We start from the raw sequence: 22,838 nt of genomic DNA on the forward strand, positions 1-22,838 counted from the left end.
AAAATATAAACCCTTCTATTAGTCAAAATCATTTTATGGCTCAACAATCCATTTTTCCCTATACACTCCTCAATTACTGTTTCCCACCTAATTGCACATTATGCCAACTTATAGAGCATAGTATGGCATATACTTTACGTAATCATTAGAAGAGTCCTCCTTTATTACTATTTTAACCAAAAATTATCTCAAATGAACTCTGAAATCTTAACTTTATACATTACACAATTATGTACAACTAATTGAAAAAACATACACTGTTTATCAAAATTTCCTAAATACCAATAACTGTTAAATTTTTGACACACAAAATTTAACTCTCTCACAGCACTCTGTAAGTCTACATGTCAAAAAGTGTACCATTTAATAACTTAGGCCATGAAAATGGTAAAATTGCTAGTATTAAATGCTACGCTATAATTAATATAAATTTGTGTATAATATTTTCACAAACTAAAAATATTGACTCTCGAAGACTTCAATACAGATAAAACATACATCCAGTCAACTCTGCATGAACCATCCCAACTGGCCCTGCTGGCATACATAAACCTTAGTCTATGGTATTAAATGGCACTTTCTGGGGAAGAATCAAGTTATCCGCCACTATTAGTAGAATGTAGCAACGGTGCTGCTAGTTTACAATGCCTTGAGAAGTAGGCCCACTCATAGCGAGCACCTTCTTGGCAACCTGGAAAAAAACAGTAATGCATACAAATACTTGTTTCTAATATAGTTCTCAGTCAAATCAAAATAATTATACAAAAAAAAATGTGAAGAAAAAAAATTCACATTACTTTTAAAAAGTGTACTGTTTTGTATTGCATACAAAAAAAATTTAAGCTAACCAGAAGCTGGCCAGCTCACAAGAAGGACAAATGGTTCAAAAATTTTTATTTTGTAAAATTTCAAAATTAAAAAAAAAAGTAAATGTTAACTTGTTAAAAATAAAATACACTGAACAAAATGACTAGAGATGATCAATATTTAAAAATTATGCATCCCAATGGGAGGTACAATGTTTGGACGGGCAGCTAAATAAGGGTTAAGGTAGTCCTTACATTGCATGGTAAATAATCAGGAAAAAAAAAAGCTTAATAGATTTTAAGCCACTTAGATGCAAGCTTGGCGATTATAACGCACCAAGTCGTGCAAAGGGGCTGCCAACCCTCACCGTGCCACACACATGACTTGTCTAAATGGTCAAAGCATTTGAGAATTCTTGTAGTCCAAATTATTTGGAAACGTACTCTCAAGGGTTTGCAGATCCTGCAATGGGGCTTTTTATCAAATAATTTAAATGTAAATAATCAGATTTTGTAAATCCCTAATTTATACTTGGTTCGCTACATTTAAAAACCACCAATAACTTATTCACCTCATTATATAATGAAATACTTCTAAATCAAAATGTACCTAGCCTCTATTTTCAACAAATCAAAGTTGAAGAACAAAAAACTCTCAAATCTCTACCAGAATTGCGATTCCGCCAGCAAAGGAGGTGGCGGAATAATTCTGACAGTTTGATGTCATCAGTACTTAATTCTGCTAGCGAGTGTTCAAGAATACGATTCAGCAAATATCTATCGGATTTCAGTCATTCCGCTAGCAGAATTATTCAGACAGCTTCAAGAACAGGGCCCCTGCTCAATTCGAGGTTTCCCAATTTTTCCGGTCTGATGGCCATCCTGTAGTTTTTATTTTTGCAATCTTAAATTTATAATTGTAAATAAAAATATATAGTAATGTCTTAAGGAAGAGACTTTGAAACCAGATGCCATTTTGTTTTCAATCTTTTTAGCTGATAACCTATCAACTGTAAAAGTAATATTATCAAGAGTAAATCTTTTAAATTCTCAGAAAATCTACCAATGCTTGCCTTCTGCCTTAACGAAAGGCATTTCCTAATAATATATATTGATAGGTCTTTAATCCGGCATGTTAGGGTTTGACACATTCTATGATCCTGCATCAACTGAGCAGCTCGGGGCCAAAAGTTTTTTTGGCTGGATTCCGGCCGTTAGGTCGCATTACCGCGCTGCCGACGCTTGTAGTTCAGAGTTTATCGTTTCAGTGTTTCCTGTTTTCTAGCAGTCATATTTCACATTTGGTATTCCCCTTAAAATTATATTGATGTATGGTAATCCGGCAAAAACACTAATTCCGTAATTCAGCATCGCCGATGGTTCAGAACGTGCCGGATAAAAGACCTTCAAACGTAAATTAAAAAAAAATGTTATGCCTTAAAAACTGTTTAATCAAAAATGACAGCTTTCTGGCTCCATCCCTTCTACTTTGACGAATCATTCTTGAAGGTAGATGATAGTACACCATTAACAAAATCGTCACTACCAACCTTGTGGTTTTTAAGTGTATTCTGGATAGGTAGCAGGATTTTCCCATTGCTGGAGGCTCTCGTTGCAGACCGCAGCAGAGGTTTCTTGCTGTTGGTGATGTCGGCACTGGGAGTGTCACAGAGCTTCCGTTTCCTGCAGTTGCTCTTCGTAACGCTGCTCACGCCAGCAGTCGCTTCCTGCTCTCGAGCTAATTTCTGGACACACATGTCGTAATATGCATTAATGTTGATGGCAAGTAAAAAAAATTCACCTACACAACACATTTATACAATGTACATACATTGATAATCTTGTGAAATAAAGAATTTCCAAGAAAGTACCTAATTGTTATTATAACTCTACTGTAAAACCCTTTCTAAAAAAATCCCACTGTATAGTAAGTTGAAAAAAATTGTCTTACATTAGAGTTGTAGATTAAAAAGATGTTTCACTCTGAGTTGCAGCAAGCATCTTCAGAGTTGATAAATCAACCACAAAACTCTCAACCCCGAGGATACCTTCTGCTGCTAAGCATAGAAAAATGTCTTCAAATTCTACAAAAATTACCTGCTTCAGCCTTGAAAGCTAAGCTACTTTAGACAATGGTTGCAAAAGCTTGCAATTCCAGTTAAAAAAAAATTAATTACTGACCTATAAATACATACATACAATTTTACCATCTTATTATGTAAAAAATTCCTAAGTAAAGAAGTAGTTGAAAAAAACACAAAAGTGAAAAATCTCCCGAACAAAGGATTTTTAATAGTTACTAAATTGCATTTTATCTTGTTGCTTTTAAACTGTACAATTGATTTCCCGAGTTTGGCCATAAGGCAGTGAGGAAAACTGTATAACATACAATAAAATAAAGATTTTTTTAAAACTTTTTATGCCATTAACGTTAGCCAGTCAACATAAAAAAAAATTATCAATAAAGTTACAGGAAATGGTATTCTTTAAGCCATCCTACTGGAAAAAAGGGCATGTATCAGACTTGAGCTTTTTTAAAAATAGAAATTAAGAATAAAAAAAAGTGTATTTTTGTATTTATAATACTTTAATGTTTGGATTAATATTCTATAAATTTGGTTTATGCTGAAGCTTCTTGATTTTTCCTAGTTCGACTCAGTAAATTTTCTTACTGCTAGCAGAGTTGGCTATAAAAAGGCAGCTTTCAACTACAATGCCATGGCAATAATAATGCAATGCCAGGGTTTTTTTTTTGTTTAAATGTATATAATAGCTCACCCTTTCTTGACGTTTTTGTTCTTTACTCTTCTGATAATCAACCTTCTGTTGCTTTAAGACATCTGCCAATGCACATCCATGAATGAGGAAATCATGTCCATTTTGTTGCTTGTAGGTTTTTGACTGTTTCAACAACTCTTCTTCAATTTTTGGCAAATCCTAAAACAACATTACTTGTGGAATTAAATTATGATAAAGCCACAGATAAATTCAAAATAAGTAAAATAACTAAAAAAATTATATTAAAAAAAACTACAATGTACTTCATCTTAATAATGACCCAATCCTATTATGTACGAGCCAAATAGTAGCACTTTTCAAATTCAATTCAATCTACCCTCTTTTATAGCATAATCGTCGCATGCGCGTAATCGTCGCACCTATATTTTAGGCCGTCAAAATTGGGATAAAAAAACCTCTCGCGTAAACTCATATGATGTTTTTGGTCCCGCTAGTAGATGCAGAGCGCTTTGTGTAGGTATCTTTTCAGTATAAAACAGTGTATTTTAAAGTAGAAAAGTAATATTTATTCGGTCATTACCACTTACTTAATTAATTAACGGAAAAATACAAAGTTGTATGACGTGTACATTTTCTTATAAAGACGTTTTTAAATGTTATTTGGTTATTTCCTTTATCTGATCGTCTGCGTCGCCGCGGTGTAGGTATCTTTTCCATATAAAACAATGTATTTTAAAATTTAAAGTATAAATCTAAAATTTAATTTCGGTCATTACCACTTATTTAATTAACGGAAATACGAAGTTGTCCGACATGTAAATTTTCTTTTAAAGACGTTTTTAAACGTTATTTCCTTTATCTGATTGTCTGCGTTGCCGCGGCCTACCGCTTATAAAAATGTAACCAGCGCATCATTCATGTTTGGTTATGTTGCTTTCCGTATAGAGCGTGCGCACGTAGTCGAATATCGATATCTCGCCAATTAGATGCAACGCGCTCTCTCTGTCAGGTGCCGAGTTAACTACATTTGATAGCCTGCATTCTTTCATGGCAAGTGTGTACTACGACACGTTAGTTCACGTCAGATTCAAGTGGCTTGCTTTTGCGTTAAGAGTTTTGGTTTTTCTATTTAAAGTTGAAGGAAGGTTTTTGTTTAATGAATTATTAATATAGATTGTTTGGCGTGCTCTTGTATACTACACCTTTTTTTTTAAATAAACGTACTTTCCATGAACAGGTTTTGTTTTTATGAATAACTTTACCTAACAAAAATTTTTTCCCCTGAATAATCGTCGCACCCCTACTTTTCAAACTTGATCTTAAAATAAAATGTGCAACGATTATGCGAGGAAACACGGCATTAACGAAGTTCAAAACTAAATTGTTATTAGTGCTGTTAGTATGCTAGCAGCCACAAGCTTCACTAAGCGGACGGGTCTCGCCAAGGAGAAGAATAGGAAGTTGCCAGAACTTACTATATAACCGTGGCGGACATAAAGAAATGACACTTACTCACTGTTTGTATGTCTACGACTTCATGATTTTCTATTATAAAACTGAATTTAACCGTTTTCCACTTTCTTACGGATGGAATTTCATAATTATATGTAGCCTATGTGTTAATCCAGGATATGAGCTAGCTGCATGACAAATATCATCAGCAGCAGTTTGGGCATGATTGAGTAACATACATTCATACTTTCACATTTATAATATTAGTAGGATAAGCAAAATTAAAATGAACAAATGTAATATATGCTTTATGAAGATATTACTTACAACTAGGGATGGACCAATCAAATCCTCAAAAACCATCAAATCCTTAGTATTCGATGAATTCGGTATTCAAGGAAAAAAGGAAAAATATTATATATTTTATATATATTAAAGGAAAAATAAAAGCAAATTAAATAATTCAACACTGATAACCTCTCAAATGTACCAGGTCAGTTTTTTTTATAACTATCCGGTTACCATTTCCCAAGATATTATGCTATTAAAATGTACCTTAATAAATAAAATTACAATATATGTATTGATTATGGAAACCATTTGTAAAACAATAATTTTAAAGGTAGAATTTTTAAACACCACAGGAACTGAATACTTTTAATTTACTGTACATTATTATTTTTTGTCACCTAGATTTGGATAAAGGGGGAAATTAGAGGTACGCTCTAGGCTTTCAGGTTTGAGAAAATTAAAATGTAACTAATTATGACTTTAGATAATGTTTTTATTTAATTTGATAATTTTTTTTTTAAATTGACTCATAGCCAGGATAAGCTAACTTACTTTCTGCACCATCCTCTTTTCCTTCTCTTCTTGCAGCAGCTGGCCGCCCCTGTTGTCGAACAAGCGAGAGGGGTCGTACGCCTTGTTTTCAATATCGATCATCATGTCCCACAGCTTCTGCCGCTGGTGCACCAGCTTGAATATGCTGCTGCAGAAAAAGAAGAGACAACCACAGACATAAAATAACAACATTACTAGTTTGCATTATTTTCTAAAGTATGCTTACAGGACATCCACACAAATCTGTAATCAAATTTCCCTGACCACACACACACATAATATGATGAAATCTGCATATTTAAAATGTCCTAAAATCTTGGTGCTACGTATGACTAACAGTTACATGTAAATTACTAACTAACCAACCAGAGAATTGTTATTTTTGGTTAGTTTACGGGATTACTAAGATCTTACAACTCACCCTTTTCTTTCTATTGTCTACAATAACTGAACCCCAAACATTTTGTTATTGCAAAATGCGGTAAGCACTGTGAACCATTAAAAAAAGAAGGTACTATGTAACACAAATGTTCATGTTAGCACAGCCATGGGCACTAATAATTACTACACTCAAAATTCTGGTTCTCACTTACTTCTTATTCATTTTTAGCAGTTTATTAAGCCATTTAGTGTTTTAAAACTCTACCAGTCTAAAAATTAGAAATTTTCACAATCAGTGTACAACACCATGTATGAAAACTAACACAGACATGAAAGAAAATAAAATCAAAATTTTGATGTGTATTCATGTGTAAACATCTATAAATGGCATTTGGTAGGAATAATTTCGTGAATGGAACAGAAGTTGATTGGAACGGAAATGTGTCCCAAAATACAGTGCTGCCGTCTGTGGAAGTCTCAGATCTCTATAAAAGATGGCGGAGCCACATTATTCATCCGTATATATTTACTTTCGTGAAAATTGGGGAATGTCCTAAGCGTGTAGGTGTGCCAAACAAAACTTTATAATAGTACAGTACACTCCCTATTTAACGCGGTTGTCGGGGGACATAACTTTTACCCGCGTTGTTGCATAACCGCGATGTTTCGATGTGACCAAGGTCAAAAGGCATAAAACACCGTCTGTGTTCTAATAGGTCGGCAAGCACGCACAGTATAGACGGCCCGCCGTTGTGCGGACTTTGCATCCGCAGTTTTCACTAAACGCGGGTGAAAAAATAAAAATAATAAATTTTAAAGATAAATATTAAATGTTGAATTGTTTTTATTTTTCCGTGTGCCGCGCACAGTTTGTCGCATGGCCTACGAGCGCGCCAAACGCCGCCAAACACACGTGCGGCACACAAGCTGCTGCCAGTCTCGTGGTGTCAGCCACAGTATCTGCTTCGTCAGTGTCCGTAAAAAAGTAAGTGCAGTGTGTGCGGTTACACACGATTCTGTGGTCGAAGTCTTCTAAAAAGAAAGGCTGTAGTGATACTTCAAACTGAATATGAATCGCAAAGTACCGAGTTTGATTGACAAAATAAAAATTCTTTATTTACTTACAGACAGCTTGTCTTTTGCAGAAGTAGGCTGCAGATACAGGAAAAAACGATTCTAGCATTCGTACAATAAAAAATAAAGAATCGTCTATCGTGTCAAGTGGTTAAACTTTATTATCCATGCTTACAGTAAATTATAATGGTCACGTGTGGGAAACAAAAATTGCGCCAATTTAATTTTAGCGCAATCAGTGACGCCGTATTAAAAACCGTGTTAAACTATGTCTTTACTTATTTCACCAAACGCTGTGTCGAGTTGCTGAGTGTGTGTGGCTCGGATCAGCAAGTGTTATATTCCCCAGCCTCTGGTTAAAGGTCGGGAGACCGTTACACATAAACATTTCCGGGAATTGTTTACTACCTCACGGCAAAAGTGGTACAGTATGGTTCACGTAAGTATTGGACCACTAGGAATTCCTGGGCAAAGATTAAAAATACGCTAGCAGATTTACTTTACTATTTAATGTTAAAACATTATACCATAGTAAAAAGATGAACGTGTATAATACAATGAATTACCCAATAATATTATGTCTGTAGGTTTAAGTTGTAACAAAACATTTATATACATATGTCCAGTAAAGTACCAATTAAGATTCTGGAGTGGAATTTTAAACACCGGACTACCTGATTTTGCCTTGTACGCAGGAACGCTGCTCAGTCAAGTGACTCATGCTCTGCCTGTGTGCTGCGTGAACACATTCCCTCCCCCACTCCCCCTCGTCCTGTTTCTGCCCCGCTCTGATATCTACCTCTCTCCATAAACTCGGCTCGCCTCTCCCTACCCAGCGCTTGCCGACAACCAAGCCTATCCAACATCAATCCCCAGCCGAGTCATGCTGGATAATGTCGCTGGACGGTGGGCTTTATCGGGTCCCTGTTCCGATGCTTCATTTGTGAGATAAAGCGACGTTAAGAACTAGTGTTTCAGAAAATATCACTGGGCTGGATTGGACCATAATTTGAAAACCCTACAAGATAGAGGAATAATGTACGGAGATATCTTGTTTAGAATTTCACTGCGGACATTTTCTACGCCTAGGCTTTTTTCTGCCCGATGCTTAGTTTGTTAGTTACAACGCAAAATTATCCTAATCTGCTTCAACCATTTATTCCATTATTATTCATTTCTGACTGGGGGACATGGTTTGACCCGCGATATACCCGATTCCGCGATCAATCGAGGCGCGATATACCGGGAGTTTACTGTATGTACAACTATCTTTTAATACTTTATTTGATAATTTAAATATGTAAATAATGACAACTTAAAAAATATACTTTACTTACTACTTTGACCATCATTCGTCATACTGTACGGACAACAAATTATTAGCCTTCATATAATCGACAATATGAAAAATGAAAGAATTTAGTAATGGGATTTTTACTGTCAATCTTAAATGCTGAATCCACTCAATAAGGTTGTTTGTTTGTAGGAAGTATTTACTGACAGATTTCTGTTGTTTAAGCAAATACAAATATACATATACATACATATTAGTGTTATAATGTGATTTGAAATGTTTCAGGTTAATTTTGTTTTAATGTATCTATTGGACTGCAGCTTTTAGTTCGGAAGATAGTTCCGGTCTAGTGGGAAATGTCAAAGGTTCAGCATTGAGGCATTTACACGTGTCATGTTCAGAACTCCTGTTGTTCGGCTCCTTTTGTTATACAGAATTATAGTTAAATCTCAAAAAGGGAAAATTTTCACAATTTTTTTCCTAAAGTTACTTTTTTTTTGTATATTTATCACACTTGGCATCATTTTAAAGAGTTCTACGTTAAATTTTATGTCCAAGTATTGTATTATGAGTTTATTTGCAACATGAGAAAAATGAATTTGTTCGTTAATGAGGTTAGATGTTTACAGATGACTGGGAAGTACTAAAAGACTAATTCATATTAAAAAACAAAAAATTCATATCCCTACACATATTTATATCAATATTTTAAAAACAGCATGTCCACACAAATTTTTTCCTGACAAAATTATCTTATCCAATTTCTCCAGACATTCTATAAAAAGGGCAACTTGCATTTCGATACAACACAAAGTGTATTTTTTCTCATAGGTGTACCAATTTTAAAGTATTGATTACTTACTGGTTCTAATTAAAGTTATCAAATGAAACTAAAAAAAAATATATAACTGACCATAAAAAATGCAGTTGCCAACTTAACTGAACAGATTTTTATCAAAAATCTTCACCATTAGAATAGTGAAATTTCATACAACCTGAATGCACCTAACAATGCTACAATTATAAAAAATGGTATTCTTACATGTTGTCATTGTAGAATTTTTTCACTTTCTCAAGTTGCTGCTCATGGAGTCGCAGAAGCTCTTCAGAGTAATCAGAGGAATAATACGGCAGGAACTCTTTCTTCTGCTCTTCGGAATAAAAACACTTCCACCACCAGCAATCCAGTTCCTTGCGCAACAACTGCACAAACTGCTCAAACTTGCTTTTCCTTACTTCTTCCAAGCAGGACAGCTCTTCTGTCAGCTGCAAACAAGTTTGAAAGGTAAAAAGTAAAAAATCTAAGCTTCTCAGCAAAAACACTTAATCACAGACACCAGTTGCAGAAAAGAAAAGGTTCAAATTTTCAAGTGCGTAGGAAAATATAATTAAAAAAAAAAAAGGCAGAGAGAAAACAAATATAGGGCATTAGAGGTAACCACAGGTGTGTTCTGGTGGTGTGCAATTACAATGCAGTGACTATTTACAGTTCCTCTTGCATAATTATTATTTATATACAGGATATATATATACACATACACACACACTTAGTTCTACAGCTGATTGATCAGTGATGTTAGAACACAACTAGGTTTTGATAAATTATAATTTCAGAATATTTACATTACTGTTTTGACATGCACAACACACAAAGCATATCAATAATATAAGGAACCAAACACATGCTTTAAACTATACTTTGTAGGTATAATGGTATAATTACAGGAAGTTATGTTGGGTCCGGCTTCTAACAAAAGTTCAAGTCTTATTGAATATTATTGTTTATGAAAATTATAAAGAAACTAAATTTGGGTTTGTAATATTCTCATATATAGACTGTACCTCGGCTTCAGTTCGGTAGATTTAGATAATCATATAATCTATAGGACCACTTAGTTTTAACACAAGTTATGGGGAGAAACTAAGTTATTTGCGACTATTTCAATAGTGTCAATTTCTGTGACCACACAAGATATTTAGTCAAGCTAATATTTGGAAATGGTTAAGATATTCAGCTCACCTCAGTCCTAGCTTTAGGCACATCAATCTCGCTCGTAGTAATAATTATGTTTATCACAAATATTATCGCAATCATTTAATTTTATCTTGAGGACTTAATTCAGTATGAAATACCATGATTGCCATGATTAATAAGCTTGCAACACTCAAAATAATACTGGTAATGAAATTTACTTCACATTACTATCAGGCCATTTTTTTTAGACTTTCTTCCAAACTTTCTTAGTAATCAGATTTTCTAATTAAATATTACTATGGCCTGGGGTCATAGTTCCTATCCATCTTAAAATGAGAAACACTTATAATGAACTATAAACTAAACAAAATTGTAACATTAAAACAGTTAACATGAACAATGAGAAAATAAAAAAATTGCAGACAAACTATATTAATTAAAGTTAAAATAATAGTCTTTGCAGTCTGTTTGCATTCCTTCTGCTATGCAATTGTCCCATAGCTTTATAACTATATAATAATTTTGAATTATTTCAGTCTTTGACAAATGTTTAAATAATTATATACATATAAAAATTATTTGCTTATTATTTTTGTCTATTCTGAGTGGTCATTATCCGCTCAGATGCCGCTTCCATTAAAAAGATAACTGAGACAAGCAGTAATATTTTTCATGTGATTCTTAACCTGTATCTGATAGATAAAAATAATGTTAAAGTCAAAATTAACATAACACAAAATACCATCGGATCAAAGTGGATCCTACACAACACACTACACCACACTCAGTACTTATTCGGTGCAGGTTGTACTGTAGACTCTAGATGTATCTTTTCATACATCGCCGTCTGCGATACGGACGTCGTTGTTGGGGTTTATCAAATCACAAAAGTGCAGAAGTTTCAGCTGGGGTGTATCACATGAGACATGGTAGTACATTACCTGAAGGTACATTATGACATGGTTAGGCAGTGGCAAGGTACACAGAACTGCGTTCTATGCTGGTGCTAGACGTGATGGGATTAAAAGGAAAAGAAAAAGGAATTTTTCTTGAGGGAATGGCTGATGGATGTATATACAGTGTAAACTCTATATAACGACACTTAATGGACTGAGCATTTTTCGGTGTTATAGAGAGTGGTCGTTAAATGGAGAGAAATAAAAGATATCATTTTACTATTCTATAATAATATGATCGGCCCCGAGACAGGCATATTATTCTGGCGTTGTCTATAAAACAATGATAGCATCGATTGATTCAGATCTTCGTATTGAGGTTTCATTGATTTCTTAGAGGATTTTCCATCCTCCTCTGCTTGCAAAATTTTTTCTTTGTTTTACCATATTGTAGACACGGTAGAGCGGCTAAATCCAAAGCGTCTTCCAACATCACTGATCTTTTCTACCACCTCTATTGAGAGTATTAATAAAACTTTTTCGTCAATACACAAAGATTTTCATTGACTCACCATGTTCACAGTTCGAAAGTCTGTGAGCAAATGCGATAATGATAACGTGCAACAACTTGACAAAAGTCTAGTGACCGAGGTAAACATGAGCAAGTTCATCATACAAAAACAAAATTTCTTAGAATCTCCCGTACGTCAGTCAAAGTAAACATGTGCTTAGATAATACAACAAAACAGCAAACAAAAGAACGCACACAGCTGCAGTTCTTACCAACTTCGGCAACTTAGAAAGTACTGCTTAATGATTTATAATGCAGTATTGTTGTCGTTAAAGAGAGTGAGCGTGATGCTATATAGTGTGTATTATTGTATAGAAAACAAGGTAAACCAACCAAAGTCAAGCAATTTCGACGTTTTAAGAAGTTTGTCGTTAAATCGAGTGACGTTATAAAGAGTTTACACTGTATGTTAAGTATAAGGAACATGCATGGGAAAAAAGAACAGAATGAAATGCACAAGCGGAAAATGGAGAAAACATGAAGAGATATTGACTCATATAAACACTTATCTAATATTAGAGGTCTTCCCAACAATAAATTCTAATATTAGCATGTATATATTCTTTTATAAAAAGTTGTCTTGCATTACATGTAATTGTAGTAATTTATTTAATATTATTTTAAAATCCTTGAAGTACCATTAATTCCAGGTTGAACACTAGACAATAATCTACAGTTTTTGTTTAAAACTCATTTGATTTTCTAATTAAAATTATTTATAGAATAAATAACAGTATTCCAAAGACAACTCAATCCATCATTAATTATTCATTACGTGAATTATCACGTTATCAGTGTTACCAAGATTTGAGTATAATGCAGACTTGCCAACTTTTAAAATTCTCAAATAGTACAATAAGCAAAAATGTTTAAAAAGTGCGTAAAATGCTCGCGGGAGTTTTGGAACAAGTATCTGTAAAAACTGATGTCCTTATAGAGATGTTATCAAAACTTTTCTGCAGTTTTTTTTTTCTTTTTGAACTTTTTTCAAGATAGTAGTAGACATCTATCAAAATGTCATGGACATTACAAGGGAGGCCAGCAGCTGCCTTCTCCGCTGCCAAATTAATCAGATGACAGGGACACCCAACTACAATAAGCGCTTCTTGTTTTTCCCTTAACACAGAAGCTGCACCATTTTTGCTTCCCAGCATAACTGGAGCATTATCTGCAGAAAATGCAAGTGTGTTAAAGGGACATTCAAATGTTCCAATTCTGAAATTACTAGGTTGCCAATATTTCGGCCAGTGGCATCCCCCTTTAAAACTGGCAACGAAAGCAATTTGGACACTACAGACTTCAAATGTTCATCGTAAAATGTAATTACCAAAGGATATAATTTAGAATTTGAATCATTACTGCCGTCTGTTGCTATCGAAAATGGTACAGACAGCAACAAAGAAATAATATCCTCGGTGGCAGATGCAGCCATTTCTTGCATAATAGCTGTTGACTTAGTTCTACCACAACCGTATCTCTTGGCGGTCTCAGAATTTGGGAACATTTTCCTAAAGAGTGGGCCGGCATGGTCAGAAACACTTAACGAAATGTTATGTTCCACAAGAAATCTTGTGAAAAGACATTCAGCATTTATCACAGCACTGTCAGATTTTTCATTCCTAGCAAAGTAGTCAAGAAATTTTCAACTCGTCTCCTTACTCATAATATTCGAAACATGTTTTGCACATTTTAAGTGAGCATTTATATCACTTCTGCCACCATGTCCGATATTTATGTCACACCTACAAATCGAACAAAACGCGAAGTTTATTCCTTTTCCAGATTTAATCATACACGGAAAATCTTTCGCGTAAACGTCAAGGAAAACTTGCATATACTGTTTTTTCAACTTTGGAGGCATTTTCCACCTGAAGCGTCGTCAACTATCAACAATATTATTACATGAAGGAAATTAAATCTTCGCGGGCGGAGAGCGAAAGTGTGAGCACAAAAATGTAAACCAGATTTAGATCCACTGCACAAAATAACTTTCTACGTGAGTTGGCAAAGAATATATGCATATAAAACCTTAACGATCAACAAAGGCACGCGCTGCGAGACGCCATGTTGTTTACACTGACCTGTGCGCGCGCAACTGTCGCTGCAAGCTGAATACAGCTATCTAAACAAAAGACGGCCACACAAACGTATTCGTAGTACGTTAATTATCCAAAACTTACCAGTATATTTTCTATTTGTGAAAATATTTGTATTGGTTGGCGGCGAAAAGGGTACGGCGTGACTAACAGTAAATCACAATAAAAAAAAATTGCCAGTAAGCCTAAACATGACACATGAGCGCGAGCAACTAACGTTTCACTTTTCACCAACATACCTACACTACAAAATGCAAAAAATCCGGAAGATTTCCAGACGTCCCCGTACACCGTACAAGTAAGTCGTTTTCCGTACATTGTACGGGAAAATCGTACAAGTTGGCAAGTCTGATTAATGTTATAAACAAAAATTGACTGCTGCCACATTACAAATAAAATTGACTGTTGAAGCCTTCTAGTTTTATGATTTGAGAATCTGTAAACAAGTGTTAGTAAATTATATTTACAGTATCTGCAATTGAATTCTGCCAACACAAGAAAACTTACAGCAGTGATGGCCAATCCAGCACAACTATTCAAGTTTGCAAAGAACTCTTTCCTGTCACAAATATCATTTTCGAGAGACTGCCACACCGGCGACAGTTTGGTAATGATGTTTTGTGGCATTATTTTCCTATTTTTCAGCTGATCCTCCAACTTTTTGTGAAAACTCTGCAGAATGTAACAAACCAAAACAAAATACTATATGATATACCACACAAGAAATAAAACATTGCACAGTGCAGTAGTTACAAGCTTTAATGTCTTTTTACATGGTTATAATGCACCAAATACTTCATTTCAAAATAATAGGATGATATATTGTCGAAAATCAAAAGGTAACAACAAATCATACACTAGTCATTATCACTGTTTAATCTGTACGATAACTATAAAATTATTTTAGGGTGCGAATACTACCACAGGTTGTGATAGCATTGCAACAGCAGTAACGAAACAATGATACTGAGAGATAATAGAAAATATGTATTACAGATATCTGTCACTGTTACTGACTGGATAAATACATGGGCACCACTACTATATTGACAAAACAGTAAACATAAAATCAGATACCTAATTAATCCTTTAAGTATGCATTCTAGTCATTAAATAGGAAGTCTACACAAATCTGTAATAAAATTTCCCTAACTTATGTTTGATTTACCCTGACCAAAATTTTAAATTTCCCTGACTAGCTTTTTTTTTAATATTGAATTTACTAAAGTTTCAATATTCTGAAATATATAATGAAAATCCTGCCTCTACCATCCCCATAACTGGCCTAGTTCTCTCTCTTAATTGATTTCAAACAGAACTTCCCATATGCTATATTATAGTGTGTTTGACTATGCACAAAAAAAAACCTTGACAGTATGGACTATGACAGACAGAATCATGAATTTACCCCCTCAAATTACTATTACTAAAGATTCATTACATTTCCAGGATTTCAAGTAAAATACCTGACTTTACCTGGCCAATTATAGCTTCCCTGACTTTCCAGAATGTAGACATGCCATTGAAATACTATATTCTCAAAATTCTGGCAACCTACCTCTAACTTTTCTTTGCTTTCCTTTGTGAATACCGATATGCTGTTGCCAATGAGTTTGTGCTCAAAAGACAAGGACTTGGCCCAGTCAATTTCCTTCTCGATGTTATCGACTGCCTCTTTTACCAAGCTGTATGCTTGTAAAATGACTTCCTGCAACACAAGGGACCATAAAACTGAATCAAGTGAGATGCCTGACAAGATTTCACATCCATTCAGAAAATTCTGTAAATATGTAATATCAGCAACAAAGATAATAAAAAAAATAATAACTATCCCATGGCAAATTTCTACCTCCCCTGATAACAGAATGCTTGCATGCAAGCAGGTCAGAGCACTAAACGGTTATCTGTTGCTAATGGCTGCAGACACAGCAAAGGGCGAGCAAAACATTTTGCGAGCTGGGCTCCGTAGATAGAAGAAAATACGTTTCTTGAAATGGACTGGCAGAGTTAAACAGTAGGCAGAACCCTACAGAACCAAAAAGTGCCAACTCAACAAAGCACACATACATAATAACTGTTCTAAAACAATCAGTCTTCATAATGATACTAGTGGGTGTTTATACACATAGCTCACCAAACACTATATGGTCAACATTTTTAGGATAGGCATAGCACTAAAATAAAAATTCCGCACCCAAGGAGATTTTTTAATCTACTTGGCTGTGCCTCACTGGTACATATTACATTTCCCTCCTTCCCCTTCCGCACCATTAATGGTCCTCACCTCCATGATGACAGTTCATAAGACATCTGTAATGCACAATACCTAGACATCCTCACGGAAGCTTGTCAAACACCGGGGAAAACCTTTCTTCAAATTGGGTTCAGAACCCTTAAAAACCATAGTAAGTTATGAAACTAGATGAGCCACACACTTAAAATTATCCATCTGTAGATACAATGTTTAAACGTTGAACCGAAGACCAAGCATGCAAGCAGCCCAGCAACAAAGTTTTTGGGCCAACACTGGACAGCATGTATCATGATGCATATCCTCGGTACATTGCTGAAGTTAAAAAACACTTTATTAGTTTGTACATATGAGTTTCAAAGCAGTAAGTGATTGGTACTTTGTGACCAATAAGTTAAAATAAACACTGTGTCCATTTACATCTTTCTCTAGCTTTTTTTAACAAAAAAAAATAATCTACAAAACATTAAATATACATGATCAGCATGTGTAAATAGATACAAAAAATTACTAAAATTGCAATACTCAAAAATATATTAAATGCTCAAAACTATAGTACAGGTACAAATAAATTCTAACCAGTATAACGAAATAGAAAATAAGTATTACCTTTCCTTTCTCTTTTTCCTTAGCAAATGCTTTGAGCTGCTTCAATTTTTCTTCTAGCAACTGTATATCCAAGAAACTTTCCTCGAGAGGTTCACATAAGGAATCCTCCTGAAACCATCATGAAGAGATACTAAGACATACTAGAACTATTTACAGAAACACAAATTAAATACAAAAATATGCACCATTAAAAAACAATTTGGAGTAAACTGTGACAAATACAAGCTGAAAAATTGTTTTTATGATCCCATAAATGGTAAAAAATCACATTCTATGATAAAAATATAAAAAGAAAAAAATTACTCACTGGTAAAAAATTGTTTCTTAAATATTGGTACAATTTTCAATTATATGGTCAGTAGAAAACATCCCCATATCTACCGAGTACAGTGCACTTAAAATTTTCACATCGGTGCATGCTAAAATTGCATTCTGAAGCATGTGTTACAAGCCTGTACCCCACACTAGCATATCCGTTATACTTTAGAAAAAGAGGCTAAGAAACATTTTCTTACCTCAAATGCCCATATATACTTCACATGAATAATTAATAGCTCACTTCATTAAATGCAAGCCCAATTTATCAACAGTAATGACAAAAAAATAAAAAAATAAATAAAATAAAATGGTGTGCGAGATCAAATCGTAAAGGGTGTACAGCCATAACAGGTTGTACTGAATTACTTTTTATGAACTACTCCTCAACACTGATGATAATTTTCTACTGAACCAGAGCACTCACAAACCAACTACATACATCGTTTCTTTCACTTTACCAGCTGATAAATGGATCAATGTTTTTCCCAAAACACTACTCAAGAAATTATTCACAAAAGCAATATTCATTAACATTATCTCAGTTATAAAAGATGTACTGTCACTGCAGAAACTCAATACGGTATATCTTATAATTTGTATGCACTTGTATGAAAACTACCAATAAATGGTTAGCTAGACTAGTGCTTTGAAAAACAAAGTATTTAATTTTATTTAATGTAATGATTTGTGTGAAGTGACAATTTAATGCCTCAAATTTGTCAATAAAGAATCATAGGATAGATACAAAGACTTAATAATATGTATATAAAAATACATGTGATGTTAGTAAATTTAACAATAACAATTTATAAATTATAGCAATATTAACAGACTAACACAGTTAAATTATGGCATTATGTACCTGTTTAGTTATTTCCTTTTTCACACAACAATTTTCCAAGAACATCTTGTTGTCCATATTTTCAAGCAAGTTCTCCTGAAACATTTATATCCAACAACTTTTAAACTACAGGTGTAAAAGCGGGAGTTACAATTAATAAACCAGGCTGACAATAAATGCAGCAAATGAGTGATTAAAAAAATGTAACATTACATTTAACGACGCTAAAAATACCTCACTAAAATTCTCCTTTTTTATAGTAGCTTTGCTGTCGAAAGTATTCTCTTCAATAACTTCTTGTATGAGTGCCTAAAACACACAATTTAAGCAAAAAATGAGTTTGGTTTACTGGCTATCAGTGCTACATTAGAATAAACTAATAAAATAGATGGCAAGTGGAAAATAAAAACCTGTGGTATAGTTTTAAACACCTGTTGTATAGTTTCAAACACAATATTCGTAACAGCATTTAGGAAACAAAGCATTCTTAAGTATATTTAAACAAAGTACATTTTATTAGATTTACACCAATTCCTATCAATTTTCTAATGCTGTTTCTTTTTTATCATTGTAAATATATACAGTAATGAAAACTAGATAAAAATATCACTTCCATTGCCAATTTTTTAAAATTTATTATACAACACACAAAAATCACCAACAATATTCACATATTTCATTTTAACATAAATCCCATGAGGTTAATGACTAAAGCCCAAGTACATAATAACACACAAACGTCAACTTGTACCTTAGCTCTACTGGACACTTATTCAAGTATATATCAGTGGCCTACAATAGGTAACTATTATAGTGCTGGCCAAAACATCTAGCGAACAAAAGACGTGGTGGTGAGGAGCGAGAAAGGTAAACGGGATGGACGGGGAAGTTGGGGAAGGAAATATGAATCAGCGGAGTGGGGCCAAGGAGGTTGAAAAACATCCTTAGGCACTGCATATGCTTAAAGAGTGGTTTATCCGTCCAAAATATGACCATGAAGTGCTTAACAAGCAATGGAGTTGAGCAGTAAACATGGAAAATGCAACTAAGTTATTCACAGTAAAGAAAGGAGCATTATCAGCAATATGATAATTGGCGATCAGGAAGCAAAGCAACTATATTAGTTCACGTCCTATTCAGAAAGCAACAAAATGAGCTGCAAAACATACATATCCACATAAAGCAAGCATTATGCATAATTTTTATGTATCTCATAAACTTTAAACACCACCACCACCACCACAAAAAAAAAAAAAAAAGTACATGTAATAAGTACCTAGCCTATTTAACAAATTTTTTGTGGGTGTTGTTGTTTACTAAATTTTTCATAATTTCATGTGTTTCTGATCATTGCTTTCCCCTGGGTGATGACGTGAAAACACAAACATGGAATCCTAAAACCAGGTTGGCAATTTTCGGAGTCGGAAAGACGCAAGCCCCGACCGGAAATCAAATCCAGTAGTCAGAAATGTTGAACACTTAACCAAGTGAACAGATCAACATTGTCATAAGTATCAAAATTGTCTTACATGTGGTCAAGTCTGTTTGACAATCTTTTGGAGGTGACTATGCAACAAATATTTTTTTTTTATTTCCTATATTTAACATTATTTATTCTGTTATAGTTTGCAGCATATAATTTTCATTTTCACAAAACATTCTCATCAATATGTTAATACAAACAGCAGCATTACGATGAATGATGTTAAAAACAGTTAATAAAGAACCGGGCTGTGCCAAAATGGCTTTATTTGGTTCCGTAGAGCTGCGCCTACATTTGGCCTCGTCTGTCCTTTCCAAGCAATACATTTCCATAGCACTATGAAGCCCAGCTCACAAGACTTTGAACCACACTTTACATCTGCAGGCTACCTGACATATCACATTATTTTCTCCTGGTGGTTGTATGCAGAAGCCATAAAATTAACACACTATCAACCAAAGTAATTTTTTTTTGGAAAGATATTATTTATACCTATTCATGCTAATATGTAAAAAATTAAAGTGAAGTTTCACCACACACAGAATTTAAGACAACAGAACTTCCTTGTTTATACCGGGGCTCTAAATCACTTGGATATCATTTTTATGTTCATAAATTGCGTAATGCTGAATATTGGGATTGAACCATCAAACCTGAGGTGATTTATAACCTAAATTACTGTCAATAATAATTGATAGTGCTGTTATGCTTCACATTTTTCATGTACACTCTCCAGAGATAAAGATAATTAAAGTATATTTAATTGGTAACATACCACTATTCGAATCTCAACTTTACGCCTTTCAATTCTGCGTTTTTCTTCATCATATCCTCGATGTTGCCATGCATTTTCTAATGTTTCGAAACCAATTTTTACATTCTTTACAATAGTTTCAATGTTAGCTGCCCTGAAACAACAAACCACATCATTTACAAAAATATACATTAACTGTAACTACTAACTACATTGACATGATGCTTGCTATATGTCAAAAGATCCTGATAGCATGATCCTGTGCTATATGATTCTTGCTGTTTTAGTTCAGTACATCGAATGATCATGATCGTACGATCTTGATTCTATAGTACATGCTGCTTGCTGTTTTAATTCAGTACATCGGAAAATCCTCCTACCTAAAGCAAATATTGTCAAAATATTTAAACAATTATTTTCGTCAGTCAAATAAAAAGGATTTTTTTTTCAACCTAACAATCATAATTCTTTCATATTTCACAATTTATTTCATGTACACGATCTTCAGATATACTGAACTAAAACAGCAAGCATCATGTGCCACAGGATCAAGCCATCACAATCTTTCAATGCACTAAATTAAAACATAAAGTATCATTTACCACAGGATCAAACCAACAGGATCATGCCATCAGGATCAAGCCTTCAGGATCCAGGGATAAACTGGAATACATGAAACACCAGCCATATAAAACACAGAATAAACTACGGCGGTAATCAAAGAATTCCTCGGAAAAATCACAAAATTCAATGTGTCAACTATTTAAGTGCACAGCACATATTCCTCCAAGAAAATAAACAATGTTAACAATTCTATTCAAATTTTTGGTTCCCATTAGACTCGTCCTTTATGTGAATCAAAATAGTATGTACTTTAAATGCAATGTAACAAAATCAACATTTTGTAATACAATTACTTATTATAATAAAACAAACATAAAATATAAGCATTAAAATTCCTTACAATTGCAATACAGTTTTTAATTTAAAAAATTTATTACAACATTTACATTGACTTAAATTCTCCAAAACACTTTAAAAAAAATTAAAAAAAACATGAGTAAACAATGAATGTTGGCAATAGTGTGAATATGCAGGTAATGTAATGTAAATTGTAAACTCTTATTTTTTAACAAACCAGTATGAATTAAGAAACATTCCTTTCAAGGTTACTTCAGGAACATCTCAAGTATATGGAAAACATGTATTCTTGTTTATCGCAGATAAAAAATGAATGGCACCGGCAGTGTAAAAGCACAGGGATTGTAATGCAACATAAAAATTCAATTTTTTCACCAACCTGTAGGAACTACGAAACCAACCCTTCAGAGTATTAGGGGCGTGTGTAGTGTATGAAAATCATGTTTTACGATTTTTTTTTCCGTTCTAAAAAAGCCGCGACATCATATTATTCCCTTTGTTAAGAAACAAAATTATTCTCTTCACTGAGCTATAGCATGATGAAAACAGTATAAGGATGTACAACAGTTCTGATTAGGTGTTGCATCCTTGCACTCTTGTGCGCTGTGCAGTACATAAATTGTCAAGACATTTTCGTATACTTAAAAATTAAGTATAACAAAAAAAAATACAAATAAATTTTACTTACCCAGGGTAGAGGATGCGTTCACTCATGATAAAATAAAAACTTTCACTAGCATCAGTATTGAACAGACTTCTCAATAGCCACTATCCACATTCAAAACAATAGTTGAAAACAACATATTCAAAACTCAAACGGACATTCTAAATAAAACAAAACACTTTCAATCAGTGTCGCCAAGCTTTCCACATAGAATTATCGTGTCTTACCATAGATACTGTAAAAGGAACTTGATTCTCGTACGAATAATATAAATATGATCAAAATTGCAATTTTTATCTAATTCTATAAAAAAAATAATGTAAAATTACCAAAAATATTCAATATTCTAGCAATTTATTCATAAGAAAATTTTTTCCAATCACTGACTGCTGTTATGATCCAAGACTTCCACAAATCTGTTACACCTGATTATGCACCTTCAGTTGAAGAAATAAACTTCACAACTGATAAACTGATAGTGATATCCCAATAGTACGGTGCAATTAGACCTAAACCTCAACATCAAAAAAAAAAGTTTCCCCTACAACGCCAAATTGTTCTATCCATTCCCCTTAGTATGTAATAAAAAGTTACACTAATTGGAGAGTCGGGTTACGATAGAAGAGGGAAGGGAAGAGGGTGAAATGGTAGTTTTTCGCAGTTTTTCGCAAATATCTCGAAAAATATTCGGTTTAGCGCAAAAAGTATTCTATACAAAAATAATCTACATTAAATTACGAACAAAAATAGTTATATTCATACTCACGCTAAAGTGAACGGTTCTTGAGATATGGAAGGGGTAAAAGTGCCCATTTTTTTAAATTTTTTATATTTGTTGGAAAAACAAGAAATTATCACTGTGTAAACTGA

The 22,838-nt window shown here is 33.8% G+C and overlaps 1 protein-coding gene across 1 annotated transcript; it reads right to left on the bottom strand.

Moving 5' to 3' along the window:
• Positions 1-420: 420 nt before the first annotated feature.
• Positions 421-22,434, bottom strand: LOC134537702 (protein regulator of cytokinesis 1-like). The gene is made up of 12 exons (XM_063378427.1): positions 21,993-22,434; positions 20,405-20,537; positions 18,381-18,455; positions 18,168-18,242; positions 16,988-17,095; positions 15,686-15,835; positions 14,635-14,799; positions 9,632-9,855; positions 5,841-5,988; positions 3,585-3,743; positions 2,357-2,551; positions 421-691 (listed from the first exon to the last, which is right to left on the bottom strand). The coding sequence occupies exons 1-12, from the start codon at positions 22,016-22,018 to the stop codon at positions 635-637; spliced, it is 1,515 nt and encodes a 504-aa protein (XP_063234497.1). The 5' UTR covers positions 22,019-22,434; the 3' UTR covers positions 421-634.
• Between the last annotated feature and the right edge of the window lie 404 nt (positions 22,435-22,838).

The sequence above is a fragment of the Bacillus rossius genome, chromosome 12 (genome assembly GCF_032445375.1).
Source record: "Bacillus rossius redtenbacheri isolate Brsri chromosome 12, Brsri_v3, whole genome shotgun sequence".
Taxonomy (NCBI): Eukaryota; Metazoa; Arthropoda; class Insecta; order Phasmatodea; family Bacillidae; genus Bacillus; species Bacillus rossius.